Below are 22,551 nucleotides of genomic sequence, written 5' to 3'. Positions count from 1 at the left end.
CTTCAGGCTGTCATATATGAGTGATAACAATGTCAAATTTTTATGTGACTTAAGGTATCTTTCCAAATATTCCACTGGTACAAATAACTAAACAGTTAGCTGAAATAACTGAAATGAATGGGCAATTACTCAAACTACAGAAAAATAATCAGCAACTATTTTGACAATCAACCAAATCATTTTCAAATAACTTTAGTAATTCTTTAGCCCCAAACAATGCTGTCGGTTTCAGCCTCTCAATTGTGAGGATTTGCTGCTTTTCTTCTTTTCACATACTGATTATCAAAAGGACGTTGGACTGTTAGTCGGACTAAAAACAAGGAATCTGAAGATGCCACTTTGGGAAATCATAACACACACTTTACTTTTTATAGACAAAACAATTAACTGATTAATCGAGAAAATAATCATTAGTTGCAGGCCTACTGGTGAAGTCCATGTGTTGCTTTTTGCCCACTCATCTCAGTGTCCCTGGGTTTGATCCATTTTAATAGTCTGACAGTGCATCAAGCAGCTCTCAAACTTGCATAGTGTTAACTACAGCAGTTGTGCGTTCACGTCCATATTAACATACAATAGTGCTGACATGAGGATACCATGATCCAACAGGGAAAAAAACAGTGTAGAATTTGCAGAAGAAGCAAAGGGAGCCTAGTTAGAGGGCACAAACAGGTGTAAAGTGACTCTGAAACTCTCAGAGTGTAAACACCATTTCAGAATTTGAGAGGTGGGTAAACAGCGTTTAGCCTCTTTACTCCTCACCTTGCAGGCCAGGTTCTCCACCAACGAGATCATGGAGTTTTTGAAGAGTGTTGCAGCTGTCAGTGGTCGTTTGGTGACCTCGGTGATGCTCAATTTGCCCTCAGGCCACATTCCCTTCAATACTGGGTTAGAACTGCACAGACAAAAGAAAAAACATGAAAGATAGAGTTGTATAAGTACAGATTACAACACTTACATGACTACTGAGAAAAACTTGCTTACAGTCACAGCACAATTCAGTGTTTTTGGCCATCCAACATTCATCAGGCACCATGAAAGAGGTTCGAAAGAGGTGCGAGTTTTCCAAACAAACAAAAGTCCAAACATTATAATAAGCAAGCGATAAGCGATTTTGTCATTATATTTGAATGACTCCCACCTTGCAAAATTTGTATTTTAAAAAAGGTAGACTCTGAACACAACACCAAACCAAAAAAAGGTGTTTCCATTAGGTCATTAGCACCCATGATAAAACATTTTTGGCTGCTATCTAAATATCACGCTTTTGACCCGTGTAAAGAGTATCAGAAAATGCAAATTGGACAGGTCAGGAATTACTAGACCTCACATTTATGTTCAGCAGAGGAAAAACACCAGAGGACTGGAGAAGAGGAGGACGAGGAGGATAGGAGCGAGCTGAAAGGAGATTAGTTGTACTAGCCCTGTGCTGTTTTTTCTAGAGGGGTGTCATGTAATCAGTGCTGCAAGGAATACAGTGAAGGCTTTGGGGAGGTGATTGAAGCGGTGTGTATTGTCACCTGTTGTACAGCAGTCTTTTGAAATCCTGGAACAGAGTGTCTTTGTTCTTATCAATAAAACCCACCACTGAGTACCTGTAAAGAAAGAGAGAGGCAGTTAAATGAATGTGTGCGCACAAACTCCTACACACACTTTTGTTATGTTCGCACATACTGTCCTGCTTACTGTGTGTAACCAAAAACGTCATAACTACCTGATTACTTTGACCTTTACCTAAATCTAACTGAATCATCCTGAAACAAACAATTTACACTCAGTGGCCACTTTATTAAGTACACCTTTCTAATACTGGGTAGGACCCCCCTTCGCTCCCACAACAGCCTGAATTCTTTGTGGCATGGATTCAACAAGGTGCTGGAAACATTCCTTAGAGATTTTAGTCCATGTTGACATGACATCATCACGCAGTTGCTGCAGATTTGGAGGCTGCACATGCATGCTGTGAATCGCCCGTTCCACCACATCCCAAAGGTGCTGCTCTACTGAGTTGAGAGTTTGGTGACTGTGGAGGCCATTGGAGTACACTGAACTCATTGTCATGTTGCTGGAAGCAGCTTCAGATGAAGTGTGCATTGTGACGTGGAGTGTAATCCTGCTGAAAGCAGCCATTAGAAGATGGGTAGACTGTGGCAAAATGGATGGAAGTACATGGCCAGCAACAATACTCAGATAGGCTAAACCGTGCTCGATTTGTATTAAGGGGTCTAATGTGAGCCAAGAAAATATTCCACCACCACCAGCCTGAACTGTTGACACAAGGTAGGATGGATTCATGTTGTTTACATCAAATTCTGACCCTACCATCTACATGTCGCAGCAGAAACTGAGATTCGTCAGACCAGGGAACATTTTTCTGATCTGTTTTGGTGAGCCTGTGCCCATTGTAGCCTCAGTTTCCTATTCTTAGCTGACAGGAGTGGAACCTGCCGTGGTCTTCAGCTGCTATAGTCCATCCACTTCCAGGTTCGACGTGTTGTGCGTTCAGAGATGCTCTTCTGCATTGCACTGCTGTGACGCCTGGTTGTTTGAATTCCTGTTGCCTTCCTGTCAGCTTGAACCAGGCTTCTCCTCTGACCTCTCTCATAAACAAACAAGATGTTTTCGCCCACAGAACTGGAACTCATGGGATGTTTTTTGGTTCATTCTCTGGTTCCCGGGAGATCAGCGGTTTCTGAGATATTCAAACCACCCTGTCTGGCACAAACAATCCTTCCACGGTCAAAGTCACTCAATATTTATACTCCATTCTGATATTTGGCCTGAACAACAACTGAACCTCTTGACCAGGACTGCCTACTTTTATGCATTGAGTTGCTGCCACGTGATTGGCTGATTAGATAATGGCATTAACGAGCAGGCTTAATAATGCACCTTATAAAGTGGCCACTGGGTGTATAAACTGTGGTTTGAGTTTATCTAAATATAAACTAATCCTTATAGCTCCATGTTACTATACGCTTTAAGTTAATGTGTGCTGTTAGTGATGAACCTGCTATAAATAACAGAGCTGTTGTACACCATGCTGTGAGATGGTGTAAGTGCCTGGTCTAAGTGGCTCCGGGATCAATCAAGCCTGCCAGTCAGGCCCTGCTCCTCTGCCTGAGTCCTCCCCTGGGTGGCAGACACTTAGCCCTCACAAATGGGCTCAACACGTTTCCCTGAGAGCACTTTTTGGGGGCTTAGCGTGTGTGATTTATTCATTTGAATGGTGTCTAAGTACTTTGGGGATTGGGAAGTGGTTCTGTCATTTTGGGAGGTGCAATGCAATGAAGATGTTGTTTAAATGTCCGATTGTGTGCACCAGTGTGCATGCGTGCATGCAAGTGTGTGCGTTTTTGAGTGTGTTTTGAAGTGTGTGTGTCAAAGTTTTGAATGTCAAGTGGGGGTGGGAGGAAAACATTACAAAGAGGTTTATTTTTGTCATTACAATTCTGTTATTTTTACATTACTGCAGACTACAATGTGGACATTTTTTCCTCCAATGATGCAGCGCATTTCTATGCACTGGGCCCTCATTATAACAGAATACATGCCTTAACTTAGCAGCCAGGCTGAGTAAAAAACTCTTTCCATGTAGGAATGTGTCGGAAAATTTCATGTGTATAAAATAATCTTTGATCATCATTATTCCTCATTCACATTGATCAAGATTAATCTACACTTTGATTTGGGGTTATTTGATGTTGCGCCTCCTTTTTCTGCCAGGTGGAAAAGCAGTGTTTCTCTGCCCTCTCTGGTTGAACGTTTCACGTCTGTTTCACCTCTGACCACACCCAGCAGCACTTATGGGTGTGGTTGGGTGTGCTCAGAAGTGTGCTTTGTTGCACCTGTAACCACACCCAACAGTGATGTCAGTAGTGTCACTGATGGCAGTGGAGTACACCTGTCACACATCACTGCGTGTTAAGTTACTCTTTCCAGTAGCACTATGTGAAATTCTTAAGCAATTGTGTTTTCAAACAGCCAAAAAGAAGAGACATTAAGTTAAAGCCAAGATGATCGACCTTATAAATAAATAAGGTTCTTACACTGTGGCTGACTGATATGATTGATAAATAGGTATTGCATGTGGATGAAAACCACCGAAATCATAATCATGAAAACCCGTTCTTTGAGCCTGGAGTCTGGACAGACATTGTTACACTACAGTTGTGTTGATTAGACAAAGGAACCCGGGTTATGAAAAGAATATTTGCTCAAAATCTTGTGTGAATGAATGGTGCTTCCATGTCTCCAACATCAAGTTTCATTTAGGAACCCAAAGTCCCATCTGCTCTTCAAGTGGCCAAAAGTGCAAGACCGTGGTCTCAGTAGGCAGCTCTGAGGCATGAATATGTAAAAATGTGGAAAAGAGCATGACTCAGTGGTAAAAGTCTTTCCTAAATAAATAAAACTTACACCACATCTCCTGCATAGTGCCTGATGCGAAAGTCTCTGTCAAACTCCAAGCTCTTGTCAGTCGGTGAGAGCTGCAGAGAGAGACAGAGCAGTGAGTGAGCAAAAATAAAAAGCATCTCAGAACAATATATTAGTAGTCAAAGAAAAAGACATTCACCATTCATATGGAAAATGAGTGCTAGTGTTAGTATTACGTCAATACTAACTACTATTACTGTAATTATTCAAATTCAAAAACCCATTATCAGAGCTTTTTGTAAGTCTTCAAGTCTCAAGTCCTAATGAGGAAGTCAATTGCAAGCCGTTCTGGTCGCTCTCCCTCTCTTTTATGTATTACATAACAAACTACATGAGACATAAACAAACATACAGACCAAATTTTAAAAAATGTCTGCCTTTGCCCTGTGTTTTCTGGCTGCCCTTTATTCTGAATAAATGTCCAAACAGGTATTAACCGATGTATTTGATATAACATATGCGGGATCTTCCGGCGAACAGCTGTTTTGCTGCTGTCAGACCGGTGAGATACACTCTTTGTTGTAACCCTGATAAATCACGCAAAGAGTTGTCATCTGGTCTCTGAATGTTGACTATTAAAATGACATGGCATTTGAACATTTTTCTTTCAAAGTGGTGTTAATAGTGTTGTTTACATAGTTGAAAACAAGTGCTTTCAATGCATAGACTTAATAATAACTATATACTATAATTATTCAATGTGTGTGGCTATGCAAGGCCTGCCTGGCACCTGAAACTATTTATTTTTTATTGTTTCAGGATTTGTCAAAACCTGCTATGTTGTCGATATGTCAATATATGCTTTTAAATGTTTTTTTCCCCAAAGGAGTGGGGACAACTCGAATGCGACAGCTACCCTGGAGCAGAGGAGGAGAAGCCTCACCTGATGAATGTTGGCTATACATCTGGCTTCAACATCATTTGCAAGTGACTGTTTGTTTTAACCTCTCTGAAGTTGCAGATTTGTGGCTTTCCCACATCAGGACGGTTTGGGTGAATTGTCCATCTTGGAAATGTATGCAAAACTAAATTTCAAACAAACTGTCCAGATTCTTAAGTAGTCCTTTTGTCATTACTCTATACAGGCTAAACCAAATGCTTAGAATGATTTCCAAAACTGCCAGAGCTACTGCAAAAGCAGATGCAATGATGTGGAAAACACCGTCACTGGCAGGGTGGATAAAGTCTTACTCCCACTTGCTCTTCTCCTAGCCCTCCTCTTTTCTGTAAAACAGAAAAGAATGTGCAAGACTTGATGAATAAAATTCAGGAATGGGGGCAACAGAGATGGCGAGACAAGGACTGAGGAAGAGGAAGAGAGGTGAATGTAGCGTGATGGGAAGAGACAGTGCAAGCAAAGAGTGTGAAAGTATGTGTGTGATATTGATGCCTGTATGTAGGCCAGTTAGCAGGAGAGCAGGGGTGGAAGAAGCATGAATGGAAATGCAGAAAGGGCCTGCCACAGCTTCTGATGCGCATGATCAAGCTTCCTGTTTCATCCACATCTGCAAAGCTACTTGTGACAAGTAAGTTTGTGATGTGTTGTGCAGGGTAGAGTAAAGTTGTAAGCGTGTGTGCATGTGTGTGTGATTCACTAAAAGTATTACGCTGACATCAGAGATTACAGGGAGACTGAAGTGGAGAGAGGAATCGTGCACTCTCTTAACAATCCCAAGGAGAGAGAAGTGATTAGCATATAAGAACAGAAGGCCAGGGCAGGAGCTCAAGAAGCAGCAAGATTAAGGCTACTGATAACAAGGAGGAGAAAAAACTATGTTAGCCCCATAGAAACTGATGCCTAAACAGTAATACAGATACAGAAGTACAGACAGATACACAATATGGCCAAAAGCATGGGGAAAACCCTGTGCACCTTTGGTCTAGCCCTTCAAATGGCAAGGAATAGTTCAAGATTTAAAGCATAAAAACTGGAAGTGGGGGCAAACAGCTAGCCTGCCTCCGACCAAATTTCAAAAACCAGCCTACCAACACCTCAAAATTTCCTTTTGTAACTTGTTTGTTTAATCCATACACAAACAGAAACGTAAAAATGTGTGATTTTAGGAGGGAATTACGTGTCTGAACAGTTCACCCCTCCGCCCAGTGCCCGGCTACAGCACAGCTTGCCAGATTCAGTCGATGAGCAAAGGTTTTGGTTTGCCAGGTTTGATACCACTGTGCCTGTACACAACCTCATAGCCACGACAAGGTTCTGTGCTGCTGCACACTCCACGTAAAACAACAAATTGTTTTTATATTTCTGACTAAACAAACAAGATACGAAGTGTCTATTAGTCAGCTTTAGAGGAGCTGGTAGGTTACAGTTATATTTGTCAGAGATGAGATGACCCACCCACACACACACACACACACACACACACACACACACACAGTCTCAGACAACCACACAGACAATGAAAGAAGGAACAGTCCCATACGAGAGGAAATATTGCAAACACAATAAAAACCTCACAGAAACAGACAGATTTACATCAGAGATCTGAAAGAAACAGTTAGTCTTGATTCAGGTCCAAAGCCCGAATCAAAACCCACACATGGCCCCACAGTAAATCTCTGACAGATCCAAGTGAAATTCACAAAACTATTTACCTCCCTGGCACTTCAGAAATCTACTGAAGCATTGAAGTGCCTCCAGTAATATTCTCTGAAGTTTTAATTGCAGTAATGTGCAGTAATGTGCTCGGCAAACAAAGGAAAGAAAATGCTATTAAAAAAAGATTTAAACTTCACAGTTATCTACACTTTCAGAAAATACCATGCTGCATAATTTAGTGGCTCCAACACCATTTCAGTAAGATCTCAATACTCAGGATCCTAATTTCAAGCCTGTGTGGACTCTCCTTATGGGCAACAAAAACTAATTCTTTGACTGTCTCAAGTCAGATAATTTATTTGGAAATGAAGAACACACACACATTTTCAGGGGATAAATACTACTAACACTTGCAGGAAACCCTTACATGAATGCACACAAACACACAGAACAGAGAGACAAACAGATGCACTATCAGACAGACAGCCTGCATCTGCTGGAAGCCGCACTGCCCCTCATCCATCACAATCAGTCACACTTCAACACACACACACCCACGACACACACAAACAAACACCCACTATGCACACACATAACCAGACACACATCTTGGCAGCTTTATTAGTAGCACCTCCTCTGTGTTTGGGATTCAGCCTAATGTTAAGACCGAGGGTGCAATGGTGATGGTTGTTTGTGTTTGTGTGTGTGTGTGGGTGTGTGTGTTTGTGTATGTGCGGGTGTGTGTGTGGGTGTGTGTGTGTGTGTGTGTGTGTGTGTGTGTGGAGAAGGAGGGCAACCTAATAGAAACAAAACATGGTCAGAATAATAAGAGGAAGTGGGGAAGGGAGGAATGTATCCATATAAAGAAGAGAGGGTCGCACTCAGAAATCTATCATTCACTAAGTTTACTTAATCATCTGTCTGGCCATACACAAACGTTTTCGGCCATCCGGCCTTCATCAGTGTGTACAAATGCAGGGATACAATTCCTACTTAAGTACGTCAGGTAAGTTAACAGGTGAATGCAAGCGCTAATCATTGTGACTTCACCCAGTCTTGGTTTTGCACTGTGGATGGACAAAACAAGAATTGAAGACAGATTTTTCTATAACCTATTTTATTAACTGCTCTGTTTAATTCCGCCATTGACTGTTGACTCCTCACTCCTCTTAACCGGCTGGTAGATAAGTACGTTAGTTATGTCAGCTAAGTTAGGTACGTGACCTAAGTTAAAATAAGTCAGCGTTGACTTTTGGTTTCACACAGGACACGAACAGCGGCCTCCCAGGTGAAAGTCCCGTGTTTTTGGACCTATCCATGATCCATCCACCCCGACCTCGTCCCTACGCAGACTTTGTCCCTCATTATACTACGTCATCTGACTTTTTTCCCCCTATGACATTCGAGTGTGAAATGACACCCCGTCACAGCACACTATAAGTCAGTAGAGACTAAATGGCGTGAAATGACACTTGAAAAACAAAAAAGGCGTTGTGATAACACGCGAAATGACTTAAGACATTAGCGTGTCATTCGTACCCCATTTGGTGATACCGGGCCTGTCGGAGAATGAGATCTGCATTTGATCAGTTGATAATGAAAACAATTATTAGGTCTAGCTGTAGCCCAGTTGTTTTTCCATTTGTGTTGATGTTCAAGTCATTTATGTTGAAGTGTAAGTGCTTGTTACAAAAGTCTTACAGTATTTTGGCAACTTTTACTCATGTTTTGTTACAGCACAAACTCATTTTTCTTAAGTTCTTCGTCCTTATTTTCGTTATTGTGTATTCCTCTCTTCATCATTTATCAGAAATCTATTTTTGATAGATAGCAGCCAGTTGTAGCCTAAAGTTTAGAGAGTAGAATAAAAACTTAATGGTGGCCAGTCAAAACCACAACACCTGAAGCTAAAATCTGTGCAGGGAGAAATTTAAATTGTGCCTTCTTTGAAAATTACTGTAGAACAATACACTGAAGACCCAGTTGTTGCAAAGGAATTGCTAGTGATGCTAATTCAGACAGTAAAACACAGTGATTATGCTGAGCAGCTTCAGGCGTACCACCCCATGAATGTAAAGCAGGGATAGTGCTGTGAAAGAGCAAATTCAGCAAACAGGACCAACAGAGGTTACAAAATAAAATACCAGCAGCGTGTGCAGTAGCAGACGTATTTTTCCGATTAATCTTTCGGTCTATTAAAATGTCAGACCACAGTGAAAACTCCTGTGGTCCGACAACGCTGAGGTTCGCAGTTCGCTTAAGCCCAGAGGGATCACGGTCATCAAGCTGCTTGTTTTGTCCGACCAACAGTCCAAAACCTAAAGATGTTCACCTTACAACCACATAAGATAAAGAAAAGCAGCAAATCCTCACATATGAGGAGCTGGAACCAGAATTTCTGCTTAAAAAATGACTTGATTAATTACCAAAATAGTTGCCAATTATCCTTCTGTCGATGGATTAATGAACTAATGTTTTCAGCTCTATTACATACATTAATTTGATAGACTCCAAGTCAACGGAGAAATGTTTTCAGATGTGAAAAGCTGTTAAGTTGCAACAGCAAAATAATAATTCAGTCCTCTACAGCAATCTTAACCTTCATATCACCCTTTTCTCTTCTTTGAAAATGGATTGTCTGTGTTGTAGAATTATGGATAGCCAGATAGCCAAATCAACAGATTAATTAAGAAGATAGAAACAGGCACAGTGACACTGAAACTAGACTGAGTTAAGACCGGGGCAAGGTGACACATGAAGAAAGAAATAACTGGCTTGAACAGGAGATGCACAGAAGCAACAAGGGTGATGGGATGTTAGTTTTATATTTTATTAAATATAATTAAGACAAAAGCAGAACAGAGCAGGCAGGGCGGTGACAGGAACACATACATCACAGACAGCTGCAGAGGAAAACAGGCAGGAAAACTGCGAACTGGGAGAACCGAGGTGAGAAGGCGAGAGACGGGAAGAGAGAGAAAATAACAAGAACACAGCGGACTGACTGTCGTGTCGCAGGTACACACTGTAGCGGCACCCGGTGTTACAGAAAGTGACGATAAGATGCTTCTGCGCAACATTTTCACCTTTAGCTCTTATTATTGTGATGTGTCTTAAGATTTTGTTTGCAGAGAAAGGACAGACTTCCACTATCACTGTTCACTTTAACTATAGAAATTGTAGCACAGGATACTGCCTGCTGTATATTTCCCACAAAAGAATGAATATGAGAATATATGGGGAAAAAGTGTATTCAGGCTAAATATGGCTATGAGGTTTGACAAAGGCCCTCATCAGTGACAGAAATACCTCTTAAAAGCCATATATCAGGCCTCAGTCATATATGTCATTTGACAGTCTAACATACAGATGGGTGACAAATTAAGAGAAAACCTGAAAAAATGAGTTGAAAAACATTATGAGATGCTTCCGTACAGAGCACGAGGGCTCACTGATGAAAATGGAGTGAAACATACAGTATGCTACAGCCTTTACAGTCACCAGATCGCAACCCAACTGAACACCTATGGGAGTAAATGGAGCGACATGTTGGGCAGCACTCTCTCCACCATCATCAAAATACCAAATGAGAGAATATCTTTTGGAAGAATGATGTTCATCCCTCCAGTAGAGTTCAGGGACTTGGAGAATGTACGATAAGGAGGATTGTAGCAGAACAGCATTTACTAAAGTCACACACTGTGTTGTTTTTCCTTTAATTTATCACCCATCTATACCTCCCTGGGCAGTTTTACATCTAATACAAGACTCTATTGTAGGCCAAGCAGAATACTCACTAATAATTTTGGCCACATGTCTTGACCTTCTCAAAGGGTCGGTTCACACAAATGTAAGTATTGAATCTACTTCTCGAATCAGAATCCTTTCAAATATGCAGGACTGTTTTATGGTAATATTTGATTTAAAGGATAGTTGCATCAATGTGTAGTATCCTAATTTGTCATGTAATTAATTTATTGGATAAGGAAAAAACAGACACTATCACAATAACCACAGTCTGGTTATTTTATCCAATGGATTCTCAACTGAAAGAGTAAACAGTTTCCAGAAAATGTACTCTATCATGATATATATCAATATTGCAATATAAAATTACATATATACTAAGATAGAAGATTGTATTCATATTGCCCACTAGTAATGGCTAGATACTACTAAGGGTAAAGTAAGTGAGAAAACATGTTTTGGTAATGTGGGTGGATTGGCATCTAAACTACATCTTTTCAACAATTTGACAAGTTATAATTTTACCCGAAAAATACATCATTAGTCCCTGAACTAGGCCAGGCAAACCAACAGTACCAGTCAATTTGTAACCTCAAAAATGTGTGGACAACTTTACAAATTACCCCACACAGCTTCTGACACTTCAGCCATACCTCTGTAGAGACAAAGCAAAACACGTTGGTTGGTAGACTTCTCTGTTGATCAAATTGTTCTTTTTGTTGTCCACATACATTGATTATTTCGACACTCCCCCTGTAAGAGAACTCCCACCTCAATCTGACCCTCCCTAGCGCTTATCCACTTCTCTCCCTCCAGCACTTCCTGCAATCACTTCTCCAACAATCCTGTTTGCCACCTGTGCCCTCCTGCTCTCTAGCCCCTGGACCAAACAGCCATCTACGAGGGCTCAAGCCAGACCTCCTGATGAGCAGCGTCTGACGGTCTCCAAACCTGTCAAGAACTCACAGTGGGTACCACGGGAGCTAATCCAGGCGGCAGATGAGGAGATGGATTTTGCATTTCATGCCCAATGCACTGACTGGCAGCTGTCAGGGTATTAAAACATTGAGTATCAAGCTACACCTTCACTCTAGACAGATGTATATATATATGAGTACAGCTCACGCAACACCCATCAAACTGTCTCTGTACTGAACTGCTGGCTACTATATCCGCTGCTTCATGCTCTCGTAGACACCAGTTAGACTTCTCTGTGTCCTTACTGCTACTGCTGACCTTGTGCCTCCCTGGAGCTAATGAACAGAGCATCTCTGTGATTAGCATCACCAACATATGGCCCATGAAAGCTTTACCACTTAGCACAGACCCCCCTACATGCATTCATACATGTGGCAGCAGGTGGACGACACACACACTTCATATCCTATCAGTACGCTGCACCTGTACATGCCACGTGTTGAGATACTTGAGAAAAGTACATTTGAAGGCAGATGAGAAAAGTGATCAAGGAAGTAAAGACAACAGAGGGTTATTGAAGGAGGGATTGTGAGAGAAAAAACTGAAGCCAGAGTAGGGAGAGGCAGGAAATTAAGCTGCCATGATGGCTGCTCCAAAAGGAACTACGGCACTGTACTATTTCCAGTAAAAACTGCAAAGGCCAACTGTTGTCTTAAACCTTGTGTGTTTAGTTTGCTGTAGAGCTGTGCACCTACACGAATAGTGGAGGCAGAAGAATGTGTTTTTAATAGTTTTTGGACAACAATAGAGCTCTATGGCACAGAGAACAAAGCTACAATCAGGTAATAACAAGAATATCACCAGCCAGTTTGGTTGTGGTGCAATGACCTAAAAATAGAATAAAACGCTATATGACTCAAGTAAACAAGTACGCAGTATTCTGGCAGTAGGTCTACAAGAGTAAAGCATTTATGACACAAGCAACACAACCTAGTGGAAAATAATTGGAGACAGCCAGATTTTACTGCACCACCGCACAAGCAAAAAAAAAAAAAAAAAAAAAAATATCACACTAAAGCATCATCCACAGCACATCAGATTCAAGCGTTTCCCTTTAGGTAAGACTTCTCTGTAAACAAGCCCGTGGCTGCCATGCATCAGAAGTGCCTGATTAATTCATAACAAGGCTGAGAAGCCTGGAAGCCAATAAAAAGAATTTCTCATCAACAGACTGCAAAGCAACATGACATATTGAGATGTGAAAGCTCAGTTTAGAAGCCACAACAGAGTGCATCTGTTAGTAATATAAACTTTCTTTCCTCTTAACTTCCTTTCCCCTTCTGCTTTTGATCTGTTATCAGGTCTTTTCAGGACTGTGGCAACATGTGCCTCCGTGTGTGTGTGTATGCTTTGTACACTGTGTCATTAAACACGAGTCATGTAAATTTTCTGTGCACATGCAGTATCTAGTGAACGAATGAATGGACAGGGTTAACAGCAAGGACAGGGTGTGTGTGCTGTAGACAGGTACACAACAGAGTTAGCATCATTCAGTACAGGAAGTGAGAACATCACTGCAGACACACAGCACAGATCGTGTTACAGGAACATCTCCTGGAATAGATCTCTGACTCAGTCTCTTTCGATGCATCTCTCTTTTTTGTCTCCTCAAGTCTTGGCAATAAGGCTCTCGTGCAAATGCTGAACACTGAATCAGAAATTGATGATATACAATGCTTATAATATTGCTTTTTCTGTTGTGGTGGTGGCAGTGAGAGACAGGCGTGTGCAGGACTCTCTCTAAAAAATCTCAAATCAAGGTCCAATTTATAGTACTTGTTGTTTCTGAAGCTTTCAACTACATCTTGTGTCCTTCCTCAGCGGATGGAGTTGCTCGGCAACTGAGTTGGACCTTTTGTTAAGCTTTTTCGTCAAGCTACAGTACTTTGCTCTATAAAGTTACTTTAAGTTTGTGCTAAATCATTTTGTAAGAGTAAGTCTGATTTCCCCCCCAGATTTCATGCTCTTTCTTACACTAGATTGTCATTTGACATTTCCTCCCAGAAATCCCACTTCTACATGAATTAGTTATTTATAAACATTTTATTTTTCATTAAAGCTGTGTAAAGCATTTTTATGTGATTATTACAACTTTAAAATGGTTCTCAGGGCATACATTTGTAAACATTTGGCGCTCAGAGCTGTCTTCCACAGTGTCCTTTTGTGGGGGAGCCAAAGTTGGGATTTTTCAAATTCTACACACAGCACAGTAAACAGTAGCTTTCATTTGGAGTCATGTTTCTGGCTACCTGATGAATATAAGTCTAATATTAGCTCTCCTTTTAGCTGTTTTTGCCTCAACCAACTCCTGAGAAAAATATCTGTCTTTTTAGCTGCTAAATGCTCCACTATGTTCACCAGCTAGTCTGCCTTTTGTTGCTGGGCCAATAGCGCACAGTGAGTTGTTGTTTTTTTCACTTGAAAACAGCCTGCTGCTGCTGGAAATGAGGTGGATGAGAGCAAAGTTTGTGGACTGGAAAACCAAACAATGAGCTACGACCCATTTCACATTATACATAGTCATTTGATCCAGCCTTAAACTATACAAAAAATATACCACTAATACAGGTGCTACATCAATCATCATGTCCTGTATTTCTAGCCCTGGTTTCATTCTCTCTCTCTCAACCCTTTTCTCTCCCTTGATGTGCATGTCTCACTTCCTCTCACATTTTATTCCCAGTCCTTCCCTGTGCAACTCTCTTCCTCTCTCCCCTTCTCTCTCTCTCTCTCTCTTTCTCTCTCTCTCTCTCTTGCACTTCATCTTTTTTCCCACCTTCACACTTTTATCCTGGCAGACAGACTTGAAGAGATGTGAGCTATGAGGCTAGAGAGCAACGGTGGGTGTTTAAAGTCTGCAGAGCTCGTGTACACTTTGTACCCTCACAGCCTTGAAATTTTCAGAACTTTACCAAGAGCTAATTTGCATCATGAGTGTGGGTTAGGATGTCTATTTACATCATGAGTGTGGGTTAGGATGTCTATTTTGGGTCACATTAATATACAGAGAGAGTATTTCTTTTTCTCTTTTTCCTTTGGCTGAAAGTAATTCGGTACTCTCAAGGTTCTACACCACTCCTAAAATTAAACAAACACTCTCAAAATCCATCGGAAAGTAATACAAACAAAGAGTAGAAAAGTAAGCTGTTTTTCATTTTCATTTTAAATATACAAACTCTACACATGAGAAGAGCCAACAGTATACCAACACAAGTAACACATATGAATAAAAACAAAAGAACATACATATATATTACTTGTGTTGGTACACGTCGCACACATCACACATGCTCGAAATTAGATTCTTCACAATTTCATAATATACAAATGCAACAGTGCAAACAACATGCTTCACCACAAACTTTGCTTTACAATGATTTCACACAAAGAACAATAAATAGACTCCATTGAGCGTCCATGCATTTCAGTCAATAATATGCGCATTACATCTCTACTATAAGAATATCATAGGGTGCTGGGTGAAAAAGACTGCAAATATTATTATGACCGCTAAGTGGTGCTGAGAGCTACACCTTTTCAGTTCATGTCCATATGGGTCATAATAAGACAATTAATCACGCTAATATCAATCAATGTACAAAAACATCTCTGTCCACAGACAATATTCAATCACCATAAACCACAAAAAAAGCTTATTCTTGTATTGGTCAAATGAAGGAGCCTAAGGGGAACAGAATAAAATGCACTACCAAAAACAGCTCTAGTCCAAGTTTCATTCAACCCATGTGGCTCTGCTGTGTTTATTGTATGAATCCAGTATGCCACCTCTAATGCTAGGTGTTAGTTTTTCTATTCTAATACATTTAGGAAAGGAAACAGACCCATATGTATGAATACGTACCCTTATATACTTATGCTTTTTAATATCTTTTCATGAAGTTGAGGAAATCAGGATCAATCTGATGAAAAACTGTTTCTCTGTAGTATGTAATGAAAGAAGTCAATTATAGTTTCTAGTATGCAACTCATATTTTTGTTTTATTTCATACATGGGCTAATTTAAGCAATACCATGAATAATTCTATTGTAGATGGGTAACACTTCACTTTAACTCGCCCTATTTAGCATTTATAGGAAGTATATAAACATTTAATAAATGCTTTATAAACACACTTGTTGTAAGCAGCTATAACTCCTTCTGTGGGGATCCATCAGTGGAGGCTGCTGTATAAACAGATAATGAATGACGCAAAAATGAATGAACAATATACTAAAACACAGTTGTAATAATATAAAATATATCCTCACAGGAGAATTGTTGAAAAATACTATGCATTAACAAACACACAAATGTCCTTATTCCTGCTTACAACCACATTATAGTGTGTTATAAACCATGTATTTAATGGTCATTTAGTGCTTATAAATGCTAAATGGGGGAGGGGGATCCCTTTGCCCCAGTAGATTTGGCCACTGATTCCTTTCAATGACAACAACATTAAAAGTTATATGGAAGCCTTGTCTCTAATGCACTCTGGCCAAATTAACTTTCAGAACTGTTAGTGTAAGTTAAACGATAATACATTCCCCCAAAAATGTCCTGGAGATCTACTAAAGCCCCCAACAATTCACACTACTTCTGACAAAAAGTGCATTATGTTAATGTTGCCTGGCAACAGGACTCCAGACAGTACTGAAAAAAGATCTCTGGCTAATATTGATTCATACCAATATTGGTTCCAGGAAGTAACAGCTGGATCACTGCAAGTTTCAACACTTCATTTCAACATGTCTTTTAAACTGTGCTGCCAGAGGAGCAGCAGCAGAAGGGCGACAGCAGGGAGCATATTGACTCCAACATGATAGGAGTGAGGGGAAGCTTCACGAATCAATACACCCTGCAGCACAATACAATCTTTACCCCATCTTGATTCAACCTTGCTTTATTCACAGTTCTCTTGTCACTTTATTCACTTTAACAAGTAACAGCGACTGCAGGGTTCATTGCCCTTTGGGTTGGCTCAATATTCTTTCTTTGCATCGCATGGGTGTAGTTGCCAAGAAGCCTCTGAATAGGCTTTCTTACAAGTTGCCTCACTTTGTAGCCTGTTGCTTTAAGTATTTTGATCTACAGCACACTGGCCAGAAATGTAGAGTATACAGATGTTTACATACGACTTTTCATCATTCATTTTCCCTGCATCACCATCACGCTCCCTATCTTCTTTGAAGTTCTCCGTTTCTCTACTAGGTTCTCCTCATAAATTTGTAAACACATCCCCTACACCTCCCTCCCCGCCTCCTTCTCCCTCCAACACCCATTCTAACACAGCAAAGCACCAGCTCCACACACTCCCATTGGCTGGCAGTGACATCACTTGTGCAAAGTGTCGAGTCAGACTCCTGCTCGCTCTCTCTGACAGTTGATGCCCCCTTGTGTCCGTAGAGAAAACTGCAGTCATTTAAAAACACTGTGGTTTGAAGTCTACTTATCAGCTGTCCCAAACACCCTTTTACATGTTTAACATCTGCAGAGAAACTGAAATCCACTGACCCTAAAACAGTGATGATGAGTGACATTCACCTTATCCAAGTCATCTGATCCCAAACAGAAGCCGTGGATGTTAGCAAAGTAAATTGGCTTATGTTTAGTCTGGCCATGCAGGTCATTAGAGTGAATTAAATTGTAAGCCTTCCTGATTATTAAAACTAACAGGATCATGTTCAGTCTCTTCTCTCTGGCGCTAATGGTTACTTACTGCATGGTGTAATCTGCCCTCTGGTGTTCTCAGGTTACTACAGCATCATCCTGCACCACCAGAATCTGATATATTGCTTGATGTTTGTATTAAGGTTTATTGTTGATTGTATTGTTTTGCTTATTTAATTATATTTGTAAACTATGCCAGGAATCTGTGATAAAATTTTATGTTTATATTTAATTTTATGTTGATATGTTCAGCATTGAGACTAGGGCGGCAACAAATTATTTTTTTAAATTATAGATTAATATGCCAATTATTTTTTCGATTAACTGATTCATAGTTTGGTTTATAAAATGTCAGAAAATTGTGGGAAATGCCAACCATAATTTCCTTGAGCTTAAGGTGATGAAGATCAGATGTTTTGTTTTGTCCGACCAACAGTCCGAAACCCAAACATATTCAGTTCACTATATTCTTAAGACAAGGACAAGCAGCAAAACGTCACATCTGAGAAGCTAGAACCATAAAATGACTTCAACGATTAATTAATGAACCACAGCTGGAAAAACATCAAAAACATTAATTGAATGGTAGATAATAATAACGTGTAATGCTGACTACAGTTTGACATGTTTTTGTCCCTGTTCAGCTTTGAGAGATTTGATGAAGCAACGAATCAAATCACTGTTGATTTGATTTAATTCCAATCGCTGGGATTGGTGGTGGCTAGCACTTAAGAGCAATTGAAGTCCACCCGAGCATGTCAAAGCTGGGGTGGACTTATTACAGTACTGTGTGGAAAGTGGGGGGTTTTTCCCTCCCCCCAAGAAGAACAGAAACCAACTTCTCTGATTTACCCTCGTGTAAATGAATAAATTCTTCAGCAGTATAAAAACGATTGTAAATTCAGTGTAATTAACACAAGTGTACTCAGTGAATGTGAAAGGAAACATGAGCGAGAGTATGACGTGAGACCACATTCAAACCCATTAAATATGGCAAAAAAGCTACGCAGCATTTGTGGAAGTGGAAACTATGCAGCTAAAGTCATGTACTCTCTATTAGTTAATAGAGGGAGAGAATACTTTATCAATCCCAGCGGGAATTGTACCGTTACAACAGCTTTGAGTAAAAAAGGCAAAGATAATGAGCAAAAAACTATACAATACTTATCAAAGTATTGTCAAAATAATAAGTCAGATCTGTACTTAGTGTTTCCTACCTTGCGGCTGGTGTAGTGGACGTGTTTGGCCAGCTTGCCATTGAGTCCTTGGAGGAAAACCTCATCTGTGACTTTGCCCACATTCATACAGGCTTCGTCCAGCACAGAGAAGATGCCCTTATGCTGCTGCTCCACCAGATCCACAATGATCTGGTTATTGAAGTAATCAATCTAACAACAAAGGACACAGAGGATAAAAGACATAGTGTTGACATAAATAGACAGTAAGCTCTATACCACGACAAGCATGTGAATAAAAGTAGTCCAACTAATTTCTGAGAAATCTTTGTGACTCTACAAAGTCAAAGCTATTGAATGTTGTTCTGTACTATTTGGAAAAATTGAGAGACGTCCATTGAATAATTAGCATCAACCTTAAACCTTAAAGAAAATAACTTAAACACAGTAGGACCAAAAATGTCCTCCATACATGTTTCCAGGGGATGCCTTCTCGTTGATACTCTTCCTGTTCCTGCTTCAGCACCAGCTGGATGAAAAGCTGCTGCAGCTTTTCATTACAGTAGTTGATGCAGAACTGTTCAAAGCTGCAGCACAAGAAACAGAGGAGATTGAATGTTAGTCTTATGTTATTGATGCAACCACATACATTACTAATTCTATACAGAGAGATGCGATCATTGCTGTGTTACAACCAATAAAATAAAATGGTAAAATGGTAAATATGCATGTGTGCTCACCACTCCCACATTCAGTTTAAAGTGGTACATCGGATTCATATTTTTAAATTAAAGTTGTCTAAAAATTTACCCCCATGCGAGCCCCATCTGTTACAGGTGTAGGAACGCAGAAGGCTCGCTAGTCCATATGTACTGGCTATGCCCTAGATTAGAACAATTTTGGAAGTGTGTGTGAAACTCTTTCCACAATTCTAACAACTGTAATTGAGCCAAATCCCCTTGTCGCTCTCTTTGGAGTTCCCCCAGGAGGAATCGCAACTATCAGCCGTGGGACATGAGACTCATGCTTTCGCCTCTCTTTTAGCACGTAGAGCAATTTTACTTAGGTGGAGGGAGGCTGCCCCACCCACACATTCCCAGTGGCTTAAGGATATATTGTCATGCCTAAAACAGGACGAGATTAGGCATACAGTGTGAGGGTCAGAGAGAAAGTTTCATAAGGTTTGGGGGCCATTTCTAACCCTTTTTCTCCACCCTCCACAGTAGTTCCTGAGTAGTATTTTCTTCTGTATTCACTCTTTTCTTTGCCCTTGACGAGTTTGCATACAACCTATTTATTTGCGATGAGTGGATGTGTTGTACTGTTACTCCTGACTATTAGCAGGTGTTCTTTCATGCCTAAGCAAATATTCTGATGTGTAATATATATATATATATATATATATATATATATTACACATCAGAATATATATATATATTTTTGTGGCTTCTATACATTTATGCGCCCTCTAACTCCTGTAGTGCCCAGTCCTAAATATAGCCATATAGAATTGTAATGAAAGCTAACACAATGTCGTTTTTGTAAACACTTTGATTTTTACATAAAAACGACCAGCAGGGGGTGGGGGTGGGAGTGTTGTAGGGTGGGGAAGGGAGGGTGTTCTGTTATGTACTGTATTTTGAAACTGAAAATGTAATAATAAAAAAAAAAACTTGGAAATGGTAAATATGGACATAAATGTAAAATATTTGATATGAGGATGTAGATGTTTAGATGCTTTTTTATTGGTGGCATATTCTGTCTCATTCAAACCTGTTGTTCTGGAAAATCTCAAAACCATAGATGTCCAGCACCCCGATGACTGTGTTCTTCCCGTGGACTCTGGCATCATAGTTTTTCACCTCAATGATGTCATTGATTCGTCCCACAATCCAGCAGAACAGACGCTCATACATGGCCTGAGGACGACAAAATGCAAGTGTGTAGTTAGTGTGTGTGTAGTAGACTAATTGGCTGCTAGCTGGTGAGCAAGTGCCTTGCTCAAGGGCACAGAGCGCAGAGTAGTCTAGCACACAGAAAATGACCAGTTACAGATGGATCGCTGAGAGTCAAATGTCAAAATATCAGTGAGTCAGACTTTTGTTCGCAGCCCACAGTGCTGGTCCTGAATCTGCCTACATACATTGCCTCCTCCACAGTCTCCAGCCTCTGTCTAGAGTCATAACATTGTGACTCATGCTTGTGTGAATCAGTGTGAATCGCAGTAAAAATATCGCCAAGCACTTAACGAAATGTCACAACCCTCCGGGTTCCAGCAGGCCATTGTTGTTGGTTTTTTCCTTTTTTGTGCAGACCACTACAGAGAAAGTGCTTGACAGATGACCAACAACATGTAATTTTCTATCTTCCCAGCAATAACCTTGGCTAGAGCGTCCCGTCCGTAGCTGGCCTCTTGTGCCGTATGCTGTTTTTCGATGACGTCGCGACCCGTGGCCACAGTGCGGTAGAGCAGGGCCTTCTCCACGTTTTCTTCTTTGGTGGACAGCAGCTCCCTGATCACAGATACCAGCTTTGTGTTCTCTATCAAGGTCACATCACCGTCCACCCCGAACGTCAGGTTGCCCTACAAGAGAGAGGACGGCTTATTCCTTACTGCATAACATTTTGGTTAAAGGAATAGTTCAACATTTTGGGAAATGCACTTATTCGCTTTCTTAACGAGAGTTAGACAAGAAGATCGATACCAATTTCATGTCTGTTCCCATATTCAGCGCACTCTCATCTAACTCTTGGCAAGAAAGCAAATAGACGTATTTCTCAAAATAGGAAGCTTCCTCGAAAGGACTATGTCATTTTGTACTTTGGTATTACAGGGGGAATGGAGTCTTCACTTGGTACACTTTCAATTGTTCAATCAATTGCTAATGTAACCTAGACAGTCTTTTATACAGCAGTTCAGCTGCAAAAATGTGAAATTTTTCAAAAGGCATACAATTCAACATATGTGAAAAATAAAGTTTCAATTAATAATAAGGAAATTCCTCTGAAAATAAACGTCTGCTTATAAACTCCTGGTCCACTTTGCCAATATGGCACTAAAGTCTACACACAGTTGTGTGTAGCAGGGGGTGGGGGTGGGAGTGTTGTAGAGTGGGCAAGGGAGGGTGTTCTGTTATGTACTGTATTTTGAAACACAGCTGGCGTAAGAAATAAGCAGGGATTTGATATTATCGAGTATTACCAGATGTAGGATGGTGGCCAGGATCTTGTAAACAGTCTGAACCTCATCCCCTGTGAAACCGATCACTTTCATGGCATCGGCTACAGCTTTGAAATCAGCCCCATCATTGATGGAAGACTGGAGAGAGAAAGGAGAAATGTTGGAGAAGGATGACAACAAATTACTGAAAGGAAACAATGTTAACGTTGATTGGATCAATCATTGCAATGTTTTCAACATCTTGTCTTTCTAAAATTGGACAGTTGGTTGATTTTCCTGCTGAAGCAAAATATAAATTTTGTTATATACCATTTTGTGTGGGTGTTTTGTCACAGAGTCACAGCCTTTCCCTTTCTCTTCCAATGAATCTAGCCTGGATATCAAATTCCCACAGTTAATTAAATTACAAACTGGTGCTGAACTGAACTGTGATGTCTCATTATAAAAAATAGAAGCTGCTGAGGCACACAGTGTACAAACCGCCACCCCAGCTGTTTGGTTGTATTGTGTTCCATGACGTTAGGCTGTTTGTTGCTGTCTAGTGGTTTTGTTCCTTCTCATTAAGCTCATGCAAAGACGGCAACACACAGCAGAGGTCTAAATAAAGACACCTTAAAAAAAAACAAAACACTCCTCTGTACACTAACAGACATGATGATTAATGAAATGCTTTCTCTACATGCGATACTTTACACCTGTGTGCGGTTTGTTTCAACAACTGTGTAAACTGTGGTGAGGAAACACACTTCTGTAAGTCGTGCGCTTGATTGTATTTATTCCTCTGCAAACAAACTTAACATCACACTGA

At 40.4% G+C, this 22,551-nt stretch overlaps 1 protein-coding gene across 1 annotated transcript in view; it reads right to left on the bottom strand.

Moving 5' to 3' along the window:
- myo1d (myosin 1D) overlaps positions 1-22,551 on the bottom strand; it is a 98,010-nt gene that overhangs the window by 51,655 nt on the left and 23,804 nt on the right. The window contains exons 7-14 of the mRNA XM_044178726.1: positions 21,765-21,881; positions 20,943-21,146; positions 20,336-20,481; positions 19,035-19,149; positions 18,605-18,775; positions 4,420-4,490; positions 1,521-1,595; positions 763-895 (exon numbers count right to left, since the gene is read on the bottom strand). Coding sequence (XP_044034661.1) covers positions 763-895; positions 1,521-1,595; positions 4,420-4,490; positions 18,605-18,775; positions 19,035-19,149; positions 20,336-20,481; positions 20,943-21,146; positions 21,765-21,881 — 1,032 coding nt within the window. The remainder of the gene's footprint in view (positions 1-762; positions 896-1,520; positions 1,596-4,419; positions 4,491-18,604; positions 18,776-19,034; positions 19,150-20,335; positions 20,482-20,942; positions 21,147-21,764; positions 21,882-22,551) is intronic.

Source organism: Siniperca chuatsi, linkage group LG20 (assembly GCF_020085105.1).
Source record: "Siniperca chuatsi isolate FFG_IHB_CAS linkage group LG20, ASM2008510v1, whole genome shotgun sequence".
Classification (NCBI taxonomy): Eukaryota; Metazoa; Chordata; class Actinopteri; order Centrarchiformes; family Sinipercidae; genus Siniperca; species Siniperca chuatsi.
This window is presented reverse-complemented; position numbering and strand designations above follow the sequence as displayed.